The sequence below is a fragment of the Schistocerca piceifrons genome, chromosome 1, assembly GCF_021461385.2.
Source record: "Schistocerca piceifrons isolate TAMUIC-IGC-003096 chromosome 1, iqSchPice1.1, whole genome shotgun sequence".
NCBI classification, from domain to species: domain Eukaryota; kingdom Metazoa; phylum Arthropoda; class Insecta; order Orthoptera; family Acrididae; genus Schistocerca; species Schistocerca piceifrons.
This window is the reverse complement of record NC_060138.1, coordinates 1,041,336,422-1,041,354,263: the sequence shown is the minus strand read 5'-3', so window position 1 is coordinate 1,041,354,263 and position 17,842 is coordinate 1,041,336,422. Positions and strand designations below refer to the sequence as shown.

General features: G+C 36.7%; 1 protein-coding gene across 1 annotated transcript; it reads right to left on the bottom strand.

Annotated features, from left to right (window-relative positions):
- Window positions 1-3,251: 3,251 nt before the first annotated feature.
- On the bottom strand, window positions 3,252-17,181 carry LOC124727519 (ubiquitin-conjugating enzyme E2-17 kDa). The gene is made up of 6 exons (XM_047248481.1): window positions 16,832-17,181; window positions 16,186-16,249; window positions 15,311-15,342; window positions 12,364-12,441; window positions 4,618-4,723; window positions 3,252-4,517 (listed from the first exon to the last, which is right to left on the bottom strand). Exons 1-6 carry the CDS (start codon window positions 16,853-16,855, stop codon window positions 4,378-4,380), a joined length of 444 nt encoding a protein of 147 aa, XP_047104437.1. The 5' UTR covers window positions 16,856-17,181; the 3' UTR covers window positions 3,252-4,377.
- Between the last annotated feature and the right edge of the window lie 661 nt (window positions 17,182-17,842).

Below are 17,842 nucleotides of genomic sequence, written 5' to 3'. Positions count from 1 at the left end.
CAGAAAACTGAACACAGTATTATTACGACAAACAGAAATACACCATCTAACCAGATGATTGTGGTGCTAGCTACCTTCCTTCTTTAATTTGAAGTTGACTGCCCATTAAATTCAAAAGTTAAATATTAATCCCATAGGTTTCTTTCTTTCATTTTGAAATGTTCTCAGTTATCTCGTCTTGTGTCTTTTGCAAAATATACACAGAAAAACTACGAAATCTGAAGACTAGAAGGGTATCACACTCCATTTACCAACAATACTACAGACTCAACAATGACTATCAAACTGTGGTCATTACACTAAACACCCAGCAATACTTCCAAATAAAAAGTGAAATATGCAGAAGAGTGTAACTGCAGCTGTGCTCAAAAGTTTGATGTGCACATTACAAAAGGATGTAACAGAATGGACTATAAGATTCACATTCACACATAAGAATGAGAAACTGTCGAACCTGCCTTACCACAATTACAGAAAATGTTACTGGACTCAATGTAAATTCAGAAGACATGGAACACAAGTGAGATCTATATCTAGCAGTAAAATAAAAATCTAATTTGCGTGGGAGGGGGAGGGTGCATCATTACTTGTATTTTTAATCTCTAAGCAATCAGCATGGTTAGAAACATTCTTGAAAGACCACCATCTTTGCCTTCAGTAGCTAGTGAAACTGCAATTTCAGTCAGTCATCAAAAGGGCACCCGGATTCGAAGTCTAGCAGATACACCCACATTCCTGAAACAATCTCCTTAATCTGCACATTGTACTGAACATACTCATGGTGAACGATGTCAAATTAATCCCAAATATAAACTGCCATTACACAACATCCATGCACAAGTTACGATGAGCAATCAAAACTTTCCTAGTGTGTTGTGAGAAAGACTACTCAGAAACAAACTTCTGTAACACTGTTGACACCTCCCTCTTCATAATCTTTCCAAGATATTTAGACTAAAATTGATACCTGCCAAACATATCCATGGGCAAAGACAAATGGAAAACGCACAATGAAAATCATAATGGACAACACTCAATACATAGTATGCTGAAGTGAAGACCACAGTATACTATTAACTGGATATCTAATATTTTAGTGGAAGAAAAAATTAAAATGACTTGCAAATAGCAGTTTCATTAAGACACAGCACTACCTCAGATCATGGAAAGACAAGGAAAGAAATTAGTCACACCCTTTTCTAAGAGACAATCGCAGTATATACCTGGAGTGATATAAGGAAACCATGTAAAACCTAAATATGTGTGGTTTAAGAGGGATTTGAACAATCCTCCTCCCAAATGCAAGTCCAGTGGAAAATTATTGGAGGATTCAGCTAAATTCAGTGAACACACAGGACACTCAAGTGAATAATACATGCTGGAATATCGGCTGCATGCATTGCATGTACTTAACCAAAAAAAAGGTATGCATCAATATTTCACAATAAGCTATGCATATTTAAATTCTACTGAGGAGCAAAGTTTGGATTCAGCTGATTTAGTAGTCTGCTGAACCTTTATAATCATGTTTAAAGTGTTAAGCCAATCCTAGCAGTGTGCACTCTTCCATAGAAGAAATTGACTTAAAAAAATATCTGCCTGGACTAATTGCTAAATAGATATTTGGCAAATTTTTGCCCAATTAGAACTACTGCTGCATCAAGTTGTCATCATGGAAAATAACTGATTCTCTCCCCCCCCTCATTTGAATACATAGTAAGGATCATCATCTCCTCCCCCCCCCCCCCCGATAATTTTATTTTACTACAGTGCACAAAGTAAACAACTGCCATTATGCACTATTCGGAGGAAAAATCTACGTCAATGCAGGCCGAGTACCACATAACTACCTACATTGTCATATTTTTAAACAACATGTAAGCAAAGTCAAGCAAAGCTGAGAACATATTACCAGTCAATTCAACTTTAACCACATCAATTTATTTTGTACAAATTTTGATCATGACAGCATAATACTACAAAGGAAAGTGTTGAGAAATAGGATTTATCTACAAGAAATATTTAACTGCAGACAAAAATTTACCTCGATTTCAAGTAGTCTTACAACTGTGTAATAGATTATACTGCACTACATCTGTTACAGTTCTGAGTCTGATATTAAAAAGTAAGTCAAAATATTGTGCAGGTTGGAATTGTTCTGACAAAAACACGATGTCTTGAACCCTTTCAATTAGTTCTCACCCACACTATAACAGTGGGAATTTGAAGCTTAAGCTCAAAACACCTATGTCAACTTTACACAAGGGGTTATGAGCAGAACTACTACTGCCTGGCATATTTTCACTAGGCAGTACAACACAAATGAGTTTCTTTTCTTGAGACTGCAAACACCCAGATGTATCTTATCAAAAAAGCGTCAGTAATAGTCTACAGCAATAAATACTCTGAAGACTTGGCCAATGACAGTCCTTTAATTTCACGTGTAAAAATTGCTGCTCAAGGTACTTTGCTCACTGAGAAGCAACTTTCCGTGTTCTAGTTGAGAGTTTCCCGTAGAGATGTTTCACACTTGGTATGTCCTATCTGTTCTCCAGTCGATCGTCAGTATCATGTGAAAGCTTAAAATAACTTTAGGTCTAAAGTTTCACTCATTTTATTGTGTTTCCTCGTGTGTAATTTTTGCACTGTACAATGCCAAGCAAAAATATATAACGAACTGAAAAGAATGCATTTGCATTTGTTATTGTACAATGAATGGATCACACCCACTTTCAAAACATCAGGAACCAATAAATATTAAAATGCAATTTTCTTTAGCTTCAGGCTTTTTCAGTCAAGTTTACCACTATCACCTCTAAGACAACATGCAACAAATCTCAGCACTTCACACATGAACACTACCAATAAAAATGAATAGGGGACAGGATGAAAAACTCAATCCTTTGAACATTGTACTATTACAATAAGCTCTGTTAAATTAATTTACCATAAGCCACAGCCTATGATGCATTATGCATCATTTGCCTACTCCAGGGTATGCCCCAAAGTTCCAGTCCACTGAGGTTTGATAAATACAGAAATTTCATTATCTAGTTACAAATAGTTAGCTATTGTCAACAACAGCCAGTTACTGAACAAAATTTACTTGATGCCGACACGTAAAAGCCTATATTCTAAATGAAATTTCTGCAAATTGTTAATCATGCTACTCTTACAGCAACGCACCTCTCATTTCGGTCAATGCAAAGTGGAGGGTGCTGAGGTCTTCTGGTATGCAATTTAATACTAGGTTTACAAATGAACAATCTTTACTGATATATACATACAAAACTTGCCGAATTAATTACAGTTTCATTTCGAAATCACAATTTACATCAGAACATCAATATAAACAAAACTTATTTATTAAAAGTGGTGCACTATCTAGTAGCATCCACTGCAGAGCTCACATGTATCTGAAAGTTATTTTAAAAGAATACTATGGAGCAAGGAAAAATAAGTGACTAAAAACCAATACTAAGCAGGATGCATCATCAAAACATATCAGAAAAAAAGGTTTTAAAGTGTAATAAATAGTAATGTTCTCAAAATCTATCCCTGATAAATAATTTAACTAATTAATGTTCAATGTTTATTAACAAGATCATAAGTTTCATACATGTCCACTTTAGATGGAGTATGGAGAAAATGTACAATGAGAAAAATTAATATGGGCTCCACATTTGATGTTAAAAGTAATCAAAACCTGGTGCCTTCTTCACATTCTGCACCACACATTGTTATTTTTCTTGTTCTTTGAAGATCACAGCACTAGTAGCTCCCACCTTAAGTTAGGATTAGAATGGGAGGGCAATGCTATGATAAGTAAATTAAGATGGAACCATGAGACAGCAATGATCAAGTAAACTGGATACAAGATAATGGCAGCAAAATATTTTTACTAACTATATCTGACTTGCATACACAATAAGGGCATACCAAAAGGTGACAGAAGGACAGAGGAACTTCCTGTGACCGGGCATAAAGTAAGTTCCAACATACAATTCCCAAGCCTTTCCTGCCTTGACTGATCAAGTCTCTCGAAATATTTCAACAACATATCACATTTTAAAAAGAAGTAAATCATAGCTAAGTCTAACACCACAAAATAAATCAGGCATTCTTCTTCATTAAAACCACAGAAGTTTAAGTGAAAATTATTCAGTAGGACCAATTGCATTTCCCTTCCTTATTTCTCAAAAAGTAAAAGCTGTGGAGCTTTCTGCTGAAATGCTAGCAACGGTCAGAATCAAAACACCAGTGTCAGGAAGTCCCTTAAGTTGCTTGAAATCTTTTGTTGTTTCATGTTCTATTGTTTTTTGGAAATTAACCGACAGCTGATTTTGGTGAGCCGGGCCGCTGCTGGTGTTGAGAGCATCACATAGCATATTTCCGCGTCCACTCTCTTGCCAGTTCATTATATTTTTCCCTATCTGTTTTGTATATCCTAGCTATCTCTGGCACTAGTGGATCATCTGGATTAGGATCACACAAAAGAGAGCATATGGACAGTAAAACTGAAAAAGAAAGGACATACAGAATCAGAAAAAAAATCACTATGTCTAGCCTTCTAATTAATTTTAATACAAATAATTCATACATATTAAGCAAGCTTACCTTTTGATATAGTAAGCGCTGGGGACCACTGCGATCTCAAAATGTCCAAACAGATACTGCCATTGCTATTTATATTAGGGTGATATATTCTTGTCGTAAATGCAACCTACAACAGACAATTATTTATGTAAAAGCTTATTTTCCTGCATTCACAAAATTTAGCTTCCATTTCAGTACTGAAAAGATTCACATCTTTCTGGGATACACAGATTTATGATTAATCAAAATCTGGAATCTACTTTTTGTTAACTGACAGCTTGATTATCAAAGTAGTGAGACATCACTACAAGATGCACATGGAAATTGACTAAACCGATGTGAATGTCTAAAGCCTACTTACATTTCACAAAAAGCTTGCTTAAACAGTATCAAACACATACCTAAAAAGTCTAAAAATTCAAATTAATATGTTCACTAATGTACAGCCGTACATTATGTTACTGCTCACCACCTACAAAATTTTATGTACAGTCTGCAATTGAGAAGAATGCACTTGCAGGAATGAGACTGGGGGTAATGTGGTCCAAACATGTATATGCTGTTCGAAAAACATTTTCATGAATGTGGTGATGGCAACATAGTTAAGTTGGCATTGTGGTCTAGTGCTCAAGTGTGAACCTGGAGGCTTTACAGCCACAGAACTGAATCTCACTCAAGATGAATTTTTCAGTCTGCATTTACAGCAGTCTTCACCTACATGATGTGATGATACGACACGAACAACGTGTGGTTCAGATTCCACATGAAACTTTAGGTCTTTTCCCTGGTATCATTACTACAGTAGGTTATGAGCACCAAAGTCGTAAAAGTGGCATCCAATTATGATAACTTGGAAACATGTGTCTTAACATTTCTCTCAGGCTCCTTGTCAGCCAGGAATATTAATTTGCTTTCTTCAGTGCAATGATACTATCCAAAATAGTATTTGTCGAACTGTTCATGTGTCCATTGGATTAATACTGGTATTGTGCATCCAATTACTGAAATGTTTCTCATAACACACATTTCACTTAAGTCAATTAAAGCATCACCAACACTAATTTTTTCTTAAATTAATGGCTTGTAATGTGGATGTGACTCATGCATTGTTTCCTCACTGTCCAACTCCCCAAATTACTACATGACAAGTTACACAGCCCAATTTTTATACACACAAGAGTATTTCAACTAACAGCATGTTCTAACATCTAACAGTACAAAGACCCCCCATGTTTTGGACTTACTGTGAACACAAAACAATCATTTCAACAGCAAGCACCAGGAACAAATGCTAGTTATTTTTAACACTTTCCCAAACCTGTTGCACCTAACAAAAGTGTTCTTTTTAATGCAGCATCTTAATAATGCCCAACATAAACACCACCTGCTAACAATTGCCTCACTAATTGTACAATATGAATGTGTACCGACTCACAATTATTTCAAGAAGTATAACAATTTTAATCCAATTTCAAAAAATTTCAAAATGATTTTAAGCAAGACAACTCTGAAAACTGAGGTATTTCAATAACAGTTCCATAACACTTCGAAATTAATATAGCATTTCTGGAGAAATGAAAATCAAGACTTCACGGAACACATCACACTAAAAGTTTACATAATACACACCATATTGTGAAAAATACTGCACGAATGCAATACAGAATTACTCAAAATTTTAAGTGTCTTTGGTTTCAGAGACATTAACCTGCAGTTTAAAAGAAATTTATATGGAGCTTTGCAGGGCCAATTTGTATGTACAACGAATTCCCAAGCTACACTTCGTCAACAGTTTGGACCGTTATCCATACACTTGGGATGCAGGAAAGTGAAGGTCATCTCATACTTTCAATACGACAGTTTAGTAGTTCAGATAGCCTTACATCAGCAAAAACTTCTGACTTCAAAGGACATTACTGAATGGTGGAGATGCAGCAGTGGTTTTAGTATAATCATGATCAATTCTCTTTACAAGAACTTTGTGGAAGAAAGGGTGAAAGCAGAAAGGGACAAACTTCAAAACCACTTAACTTTGCATCAAGCAGACGTTTGCATTATTGTGAAAAGAAAAGTCACTACCCGCCATATAGCAGAGATGCCGAGTCGCAAAGGCACAATAAGAAGACAGTCACAAATATAGGTTTTGGCCAGTAAGGCCTTCATCAAAATTAAACACCCCCCCCCCCCCCCCCCACACACACACACACACACACACACACACACACACACACACACACACACACACACACACACACACGAAGGCCTTACTGGCCAAAAGCTATATTTGTGACAGTTTTTATTGTGCTATCTTCAACTCAGCATCTCTGTCTGCTATATGGCGAGGAGCAACTTTCCTTTTCACAATACTGTTACACTCTATCCTGTATTTTCCTTGTTTAACCATTTGCATCACTAATGATATAGAACAGGCAAAATAGTTTCAGGGAACCAGAGACTTTACAGGCACCTCAGCTTTCTTTCAACTGAAACCACACTTCCTCCTGTGTTTACCTTTGTCAATTTCTCTGAATTTCTAATGTCTTTTTAAAATTATCTACACTTTTCTTCATGATTGATGTCGTTACTGATCCCATTACATTGCCAATTCTAATTAGAAGCTAGTCTCCCGCATCTCCTTGGTACATATTTGTTGAATCATGTTTTGATCACATCTCAAACACTTCTAAGAACTGCCTTTGGGATAGTTTTTCACTCCCTCAACTAAGTTTTTTAGCTTATGAAACAGTAACCTATTAAAGTTTTATTTTATGAAAACCACATAATGCCATTCCTGGCAAATACACATGCTGAAGCATTATTACATACTGTTTCTGATCAAAAATCCATGAACAAGCATCAGTGTGTGATTATGTGGATTACTGTGAAGCAAAAATCATGAACTGTATTGTCAAACAACTGAGCAGGTTCTTTCGGGTTACTTCAGGCAAATGGTGTTGAAACTTGCATTATTACTCATTTGACTTTGTGATAGGAGGCAGTAGTGCACAATGTCTTTAAAAATCAATGATTGAGCATTACCCCCCCCCCGCGCGCGTGCGCACGCAAACAAAAACAAAAAACACACACACAACCCTTTTCGGTCTTGGGAACCCCAAAAATGTTTATTGTGATGACACCCTCCGTTTCAGCAGTGTATCTGTACATGCCTATTACATTATGACATTTCAAAGTTGTGCTTCATTGTAGATTTCATTACAGACTGCTGGGCAACTTTCCTTCCCCTATCTTCAAAAGTCAATGGTCTTGCAAACTAATTTTGCGATCATACATTTCATACCTAAAACACCTGCAGAAATCTAATAGCAAGAGCCAACTGAAACGTCAATATCATGAAATTTTCCAACTGATTAGGGGATTGTTCATAAACTTATGTTCCGACACTGGCAAGGATTTGAGCCCTCCAAAGGTTACATCCAGATGATTGTGGCCGACTGATGTAGTATTACCACTACATATCTCACTGACACCTTTTCATGATATACCACATTCATCACAAGACGCGTCCCTATCTTAATAACTGCCCCTTATCCCTACAATGCATCCACCAAACTGTTTGGTCAACGTGTCTCCCCCACAATCACACCACTAATCCACCTGTGAACGTAGTCATGAATTACATGCTGACAGATGCATCACACACAGAGTGAGTGAGTGAGTGAGTGAGTGAGTGAGTGAGTGAGTGAGTGAGTGAGTGAGTGAGTGAGTGAGTGAGTGAGTGAGTGAGTGAGTGAGTGAGTGAGTGAGTGAGTGAGTGAGTGAGTGAGTGAGTGAGTGAGTGAGTGAGTGAGTGAGTGAGTGAGTGAGTGAGTGAGTGAGTGAGTGAGTGAGTGAGTGAGTGAGTGAGTGAGTGAGTGAGTGAGTGAGTGAGTGAGTGAGTGAGTGAGAGGGGGGGGGGGGGGGGGGGAGATTGGGGCAGGTACCACACATGATGGAGCAGTTCCATGACAGCTTAGTACATCATGAGCAACTAGTACACTAACAAATTACTTTGCAACCCCACACAACCATACGGCTGAATACCCATGGAGAATAAATTAAATATCTTTCACTTTTTTCTATGACTTCAGTGGCTCGTGCTTGAGTACCCAGGGCATTAATCTTCATGACTGTTTTGTAACACTTATACCACTCTTAAATCCAAGTTTTACTCCTACTTGTCTCATGAATAGCAATTTGACATTTCTAAAACTTTGCTGCATTTTGTTCTGGTCTTGTACGAAAATTTAATAAAAATTCTCTTAGCAAATTTTAAAGAAACTAGATAATTGCAGATACTACCAAAACACATGCAACTTCTATGAGCTGACAACATAATATCCCACAGGGCTGAACCTGCATAACTACTGCAGACATAAATAATAGATTTCAGCTTCATCCACAGTGTGGATGAAGTCCAACAGGCATTACATTCACTGATCAAAAATGATAGTGCGCTGAGAATGGCTAATTTCTAGTTGAAATCTAGATCTACCAATAAAATTTAAAAAGGACAACCGATAGCTCAAATCTATTATTTACAAGTCAATATAACAGTAACCGAGTGCAACAGCTTTCTGAATGGAGGGTAACCTGACTTCAGATGTTACACCACGAAGAAGAACATCCAATCTACAATACGTGAAATTACAGCATTCCCATTACATTCTGCATTTGCAACATATTTCTGTTATTTGTTCAGAAAATGGTTTTACACGAGTGTTTTGGCTCTAGCCGTGTAAACATTTGTATACATGTATCAAATGAAAGAGGCTTTATTTTGTATAAACTGTTCCCACATCTCAACAGAGATAAAAGTGTAAATTTCTTATTAACACACACTGATGCTTTTGCAAGTGACATCACTGGCCCTATTTTTATTAATCTTAAGTTTGTAGCGAATGTATAGGTTATACTTCATACAGAAAAAAAGGTCCTGGCAGTTGGAACCACTTGCCAATTTTCAACTTAAGCACGAAAGGCTACTGGCATTACCAAAGCTGTACCAACACCAAGATGCTGCCATCATGGCATAAAAAAATTGTTCTGCATGACTGGCTTTGGTAACCATACAAAGCAGCTGGGCCAGGTTCACTTTTACTCTCATGCATGCGAACTGTAGGGTGGAAGGTTATACAAGTCTTTCGAAGTTGTTGAAGTCACTGAATGTGCAACAGAAATGGGCTATTTTTAATGATAGTTGTGTTAACCAACTTACTTTTAGCACAGTTTGAGCTCTAAGTTACAATGGGATGTCGTAAATGGATTTTGAGTACATGCTTTTAAACACTGCACTCCACTATATCACTGACAAAAATCAAACTGAAGTGGAAGAAATATTTTCAAATTTGTGATAGGGCTGAAAGCATTTGTGCTTGAATGTTCTGTAGGGGACCAAACTTTTTATTTTTTTAAGTTAAAGTGTTTGACAGAGACTAAAAGGGCAAATACAAACTCAGTGTGTCCGTATGTCAACTCAAGATGAGAGACCTACCTTTAAACTTAGACCAGTCATGAAGAAAACTGGGCACATTCAATTAAAATGTAAAAATTTTAAGCATAATCTGGTGCATCTTCCTGATTTAGACATGCCTTATACAGTCAGGACAAGATCATTTTTACTTTTTCCAACCAATAGGTCTTTATGCTGAATTAATTTACAAGTTAGTGCTGGAGTGTCCTACATGCCACTTCTGCTACAACTTGTCATTTTCCTAGATTTCAATGTGTATTGCTAAACAACAAAATTACACATGCTTAACTTTGATTGTAACAGGGGAAGTCTATGGTGTTTCGGGACATTTAACTCACTGTCAGTGGGAACATTTATTCAAGTATACGAAAGTGGTGAGGAAATTTGGGCATATTTTATCTTTCTGTATTTCATTAGAATTGTATTGAGTTAACTATTTCACGTTTATAATAATTACAACATATTTTCTTTCTCTTCAATCTCCACATTTAAAGATACTAACAGATAAAATTTAAATTTAGGGTTTGTTTCAATGTGTCTTTCAGAACAGCACAATTACCCAAGACAATGCTTACACTCAGTATGACTATGTACACTTTACTTTCCTACCTTACATTCGCAATTCACACTGAATTGCTATCCAGGTAAACCATGCCAGCACACTAGTTGCCGACAACCTTTTCAACAGTTCTGACCCCTCCTCAAGAGCATTCACTATCCAGCAGTGCTTCATTCAACAAAACTTAACATACACAGATATGAAGTTGATCATTGCATCAGGGACTGTGTGATGATGCAATGAAGTGTGGTTACACTGTGTCAGAAAGGTGCAGAATTTCATGGAATATGACTGCTTTGTGTCCATAACTTGAGGGGGAATATGGGATTCTTTAATTTTTTGTTTTAAATCTGACCTTGTACCTTTCTGAACCTAAGAGACTTCAATGTATAATTCTTCTGGCACAAATTATCAAATTTAACCATTTTATGAACAGCAGGAAAGGGAACTAAAACTCACAACAGAGACTAAAAACAACATTACCAGAAGGACTTGCCTAACAAATGTCAAACCATTGGTACTGCACATGGTTACTGGGTTCTAGATGAAGCAGAAAATATACATAGCAAGAAAAAATTAATGTAGTAGATGGCAGCTTATGTCTGTTCATACAGATCTCTGTTACCATTATGTGGTTTATTTGTCAACATAGCTGATAATGTGATCAAACTAATCCCTATTAAAATGAGGCTTCGCACTTTCTTCCACTGATCCATCGAGCTGTGACAGATGCAACAGCTTATATTCCTACAGAATTTTCCATCAGATGGTGTATTTCAAAATATTTATGACATACAAACACATACCATGCACTACTGCTTGAAGAGTAACTTACGTCCCTTCCCACGGTTTGCTTTATCCCATTAATTTGCTGAAGTTTGGGAAATGCGAATCAGTGGTAGAAGATGTGGCAGAACTAAATTTTTTTACGATGCCCACTACTTACAACTCTACCCGTAAACTATGTCCCTTTGGTACCTTATACAATCAGTCTGAGCCTATTACAGTACCTTCATACTACTCTGAAAAATGTAGAGTTCAAAAGGATCAAACGCCAAAACTAAAAAACCCATTTACATAATCCATCTTATATTACTGCATTTTCCACATATATGTTGACAAATGCACACTTTTCAGTGTATGTAACAACCAAAACCCTTAAGGCATTTGCATTAAATTAAGAGCCTGAACTGGTATTCTCAAATTACAGATCTAAATCCATAAGCCCTGCAACTATTGTGATATAGTAATATTTTTTAGATAAAAATGTCCAAAAGTTGACTTTTTGTTCAAAAATTATGTGGCAAGTAGTACACAGAAGTCTAAGGATAATAAGTGTTTTCCACTGAATCCCGTTGCAGACAAACAGTTGGGCACATTGACAATGGCCTCACAGTACTTTTGCTACCTTAGGAAGCTTGTTGTCAACTATAGTAAGTTTCATAAGAAGCCCGAGTGACTTACATCAGCCTTCGTGTGCCACAAAAAGAAGTGAGATGTTTAGCCATAAGAATCTTTAAACTTCTACTCCTTTATTTCAGGAATTTCTGAGATAATACAAGCAACTTCAAGTACAAACAAATCTTGTGTGACAACTAGCCCATAGAACAATTTTTGAATGTATAATGTATGTATGTGTTTTTCAATTGTCTATCGGACGTAGAAATAACTAGCTATGGTTATTAGCAAGTTTAACTACAAAATTATGACTGGGGTTTATGTAAAACCCATCTCTTACCTTTGGAGGTTTAAATGGATAATCTGTAGGAAAATGAATTGTTAGGAAGAATACACCTCCCTGGTACGGGCTGTCTGGCTGTAACAAATATAAAAATTTGAGTGTACACAATTTTACCCAGAAGAGATGGATTAAACATAGTTAACATTCCATAATTTAATTCTTCACTAGTACATTAACAAAACTGAAAATCTTAACTAGAACATTATTCTGTATATCAAAAGGAAAATTACAGAATTTTCAGGTAGTAACACTGGCCAGTACTTGCCTTCACACAGATGTCAGAGGGCCATGAAAGTACACATTATCCCCATCTTCAGGCACATTACTCCTTTCACTTACACTTTAAGGAGGAGTAAATATCCTTGCAATGAGATGGGAGACTGATGCTGAATGCCATGAAACCCCTGTGACGTTTGCCTAGATAATAACAGGGTAACCTCGCCATGGGTCCCTGGTCACCCAGGAATTAATGTTAAACATAGGTTGTCAGAATGAAATTTTCACTCTGCATCAGCACGTGCACTGATATGTAAGATAGAGCACTACACCACAAAAGGCAAAGGTCCCGAGATTAAGTCTCTGTCCGGAACCAGTTTTAATCTGCCACGAAGTTGCAAGCATATGTTGGCTAGGGCAATGACCATTTGCTGGACTGGAATCTGATGTAACTATAACAAACTTTAACAGGAGGTAGATTGAAATCATAGATCTATTGACAGCTCATGGGAAATATCATGGGTATAAGCAGAAAAATAGCCCTTACATGCAGACTATGTGATCTGGGTAAGAAATTGCATCAAGCTTAATGTTCTAATACTAAACATTGAAAACCAACAGAAAAAATATTGTGTCAGTGACTCCAGCAGAAACTGTGCCTACCAGATCTACCAAAGCAACTTACTACCCTTCAAAGGTACCAGTTGGCTCTTTTAGAATAAGAAGGGGGGAGAGGGAGGGAGGGAGCGCACCCAACCACAAATTGTTTCAGTGTGGGCATCAGGAGAGCTGGGATTACCGTTCAGTCTATCAATGGGATGCATACACTACCAGTAAATATGTACTATATGCGCAAACTAAGTTGACACTCGGTGCAGTGGCTGATGAGAGCAACTATAAATGAGGAATGGTGTATCAAGTTAGTGTGTGTATTATCCTGAACTGTATCAGGTACCAGTAATTCAAAGCAAATCCCTGTCCATTCAATAATAAAATTATCTCTTTGGCTACTGGAAAAAAGTGACAGCAGGGATAAAACAAAAGTGATGTAAGTTTGAGATGTAAATCTAAGGTTTTTCTTAGTAGCATTTGTTTTGGAAACTGGAAAAGAATCTTGATTGGAACACTGCATTAGTATCCGACTATAAACTGAAAGGTCTGTCACAAGATATTCTCCTTAACTCATCTTCTTACTGATCATCATGATACTATTAAACCATTTTATTACTGCTGTACTTTGGGGTTTGAAAATTTGTGGCCTCTAGAAAACAGTCAAGGACGGGATTGGACTCTCCCAAAATAGGTCACACACAAGTTAATAAATTTCGGAACAACACAGCTGCTTGTCAAGCATGATGACTTATCAAATCAGACATTATAGCTGAGTTGATCAGTTTCCGTGTTATAATCTGCAACAGTTTTTTTATGCCACTTCCATCCACCAATGGAAATGATTCGTAAATATGAAAACTGTTTCATATTCTGATTCTACACTGAACTAGTTTGCAGTCATTTCAAATGAAATGAAGGCAGAGACATTTCTCATATTAAGACCATGACGAAGCACTGCTGTGTTTAAACCAACATATCACAAGGTCCTTAAACACCATTTAACCACATCTTTAGTAATATGAAATGACACCAAATTTATGATCTACAAACAAAATGCGTAGTAAAACTTAATGTTTGCGAACAGTTCCACCAGTTTTGGTTCAGTCACTGATGCAAAGCTTTTCACATGTAACAGCCCTAGAATGGCTTGCCAACTGCCAGGTTGGAACTAGCAGCTTCTTTCACATTGCTGTTTTACATCTATTCCATTATGAAAATTAATTACTGGTGGCAAATGCCAGTGAACCCAACAAAACCTGGGACTAAAGAAAAGTTTCAAGATATCAGCATTTATTTCTTCTCAAATTCTATGTCTTATTCTGAAAAGAATATCTACAAAATAATGTTCTAACCATGTTTTCTTTTCCCACTTCAAAACGGTGCAAGTGATAAATGGGTCTTCGTATGGAAGGAAAATTTAGTATTGTGAGAAACTTTACTAGTAAATCACAAAAACTAAATGAATTTTTACTGTATCTGGCACAGACTTGTTGGTACATAGACAAGAGAAAATTTATATCATAACTGTACACAACTGGAAGTTTAAATTAAAGAAGTTTTGCACCACTGATTTTGGAACAGCACCCACAGTAAACTGATATGAGCAGGGTAAAAATTACAGTCACTAACAGGTGACTAGTGTGCATTTGCAAACAGGTGTACTAGCACCAAATCATGCTTCAATATCAATGTATTTTCAATTATACTACAATAACCTCCACAGATAATTTTTTCACTCTTATTCCTGCATCACTTGACAATATTTTCTATGAAATATTTTGATGAAAGTGTTCAATGATTTCCAGAATAACGAATGCTTCATTACATCTTGGCACACCATTCTGATAAACAGGCTCGTGTGGCAGCTCACAACAGGAAGTATTACACATGACAAGTTTTCAGCTTCAAAAAGTTACATAGTTAAAAACTGAAAGCAGTAATTTTTGGTACCTAGATTCTTACAAGATTAATTGTTGCATCCATTCAGAGAGATGGAATCTACTAGCTCCCTCCTCAATCATATTTCACTACTCTTAAACCCATGTCACAATGGATGCTTTGGTCAAACATTTACTTGGAGAACAGTCAGTAGAAAGAACATAAATGATGTACTTACTGGTCCCATTATTGTGGCCTGCCAGTGGAACACTGCAAAAGAAATGATGAACATAAGAATCAGAAACTAAGAATTTAATCAGTAAACCACAGGCATGCATGAAAAACTCTACTAAGGTTCCCCAATGTTTAACATCTATTCAAATATAAGCAGAACATTACTTCTGTCTGCTTTTTCCAAATGTTACACAAAATAATAATACCAACTAATCTGAAGAATTAGGCCTACACATTGCTAGGGAAAGTAACCCTCACAGAATTCACTTTGAATGCCTTTACAACTGTGTTGTAACTTAAAATGCAGGTATTGTAGTGTCACTGTCTAATAGAGTAGCAAATAATTTAAATTCAGAATGAGTTAACTTTTTTTTTCCTCCGGGTCCTTAGTTCAGAGAACAGGACACTAAAGTGGCTTGTATTTATCCAGTTATTTGAACTAATCATTACACTTAAGCTGTGAATTATCAAAAAGTACTGACTGTCCCATCTGTTAAGACGAATTTTGCGGTACGTCATTTTAGAAAGAAAAAACTCAAAATATAAAAGCTATTTAATTAGCTCTTTCCACAACACTTAAAATTTCAATATTTTCAAGTGATTATCAGAGTAAGCAACTGTCACTGCACGATATGTCAACTTCTCTGATAGATTTGAGAGTATCACTGCTACAACAAAGACATACAGAATTGGGGGATGTTTGGCATTACTTGCGAAAATTAATTTTCAACGCTATCGTTCACCCGCCTACACATTTTAGATACCGCACATTCTGTAAGACAGTTTTTGATTTTTTTCATTACATTTAAATTAGCCAATTTTTAAGTAAATACTGTAATCAAGTAATAAATTATGTCTAATATACAGACAAAAACTTACAATCATCGCCCACAGGTCCTGCTGAGCATTGTGCTGGAGGATCTCTACCCAGGTCTTGCAGTTCCTGAAACAAGGGCCGTACATGTCAAATTATGAAGCCCATGTATAGTTAAAAGTAACTAACTGTATGTTATTTGTCACAGTTTATTCTGAATGGCAGGTGCCCAAATTCACAATACTACACGAAGACATACTAAACCAAGTCTCTATTATCAGATCACAGCAGCGTATATTGTAAAACCCTGGAACACCAAACCTTCAAATCACCTCCCACGTTGTTCAATCGTCCAGCTCTACAACCAAGTACTGTCTTACTTTACTGTACGACCTACCGAAAAGTACACTTCCTGGTTGGTCAAGAAGCACTTGCAAGGCACGCCGATTTCTACTATGATCTTAATCAGGAACTGAGTATAATATCAACTTTAGGCACTCACATGAGTGCACAATCTACACTGTTCACAATGATAACTGCACCACTTTTGTCACCTGCCATCACTACCACAACGTGCTTTACGAATTTCGAAGTATATGAGGTTCACATTGTAGGCACAAAATCGTTACTGTAGTAACACACGTCCGCAGCGCGTAAACTAGTTGTTTATAACTTATGAACAGTACACATGTGCAGACATAGATTATTTACCTTATTAATTCGTTTTAACGCCATTTGACGGGCTGTGTATTATATATTTCTGGTTTGAAACCAGACAATGAAACCGCTAGCCAAAGACCTTTGATTGGGTAAGTAAGATGGCTGCTTTCTAATTCTAACGCGATGATACACAGCTAGTCAAGCTAAATCCTGCACTTTCACAGAAGTGACACAAAATCACCGATTAACCACTGAAAACAACGCACACCAACAACGTCAATTAATATGATTTATATAATGATAACCACTGCTCCGAAACGATAAGACATTTCTCCTCTTTCATATGTTCAACAACTCAGCAATGATAGTGCTTCCTTTCCGCTTGAGACTTCACGTCTGTCCGGCACCACATTCGAAGCTTCACTACGAGAGGGCAGTGATGTTTATACCGACCAGATAGTTCTGCTGCCGCCCGACAGAGTACACTTTATAAAGAGTGTCTTTGACAGAAGACTAGTTACGATTTGGGAAGCACTTCAGAACTTTTAGTGAGTTAGGTTCTTAGATAATTCTTAAATTATGTTGAGTTCACATTGCACTATGCATTTTATAACAGTGTAAGCAATTTTAATGTCAATTTATGAGGAGTGGAATCTCTCTCTACTTCACACGAACATTCGTTTCAAGCAATATTCTCTTCCTCCTTCCAAATACCTGTAAATTCTATGAATCCACATTAATTTAATGAAGTTAATTTCTTAGAAAATTTCACCTGGTTACACACAGGATCAGCGGTAACGATATAAGTCCACAAAAGGTAGCTTCGAAGCTCCTACAATTGATTGAAATTCCTCATGAACAATACTTTCAGTACCCACAAATGTATTATTATATTAATACATACTATATTCTTTCTTTACCCCTGCATTCATTCAACGTATGCCGTGCATTATCGTACGATTTGCCAAACTACTTTTGTCCGTCTCGCATTTCGACGACTAAAAATGAGGAAGCTATAGACACTGGATTTGTTACTGTAATATAATGAACGTTAGACATTTT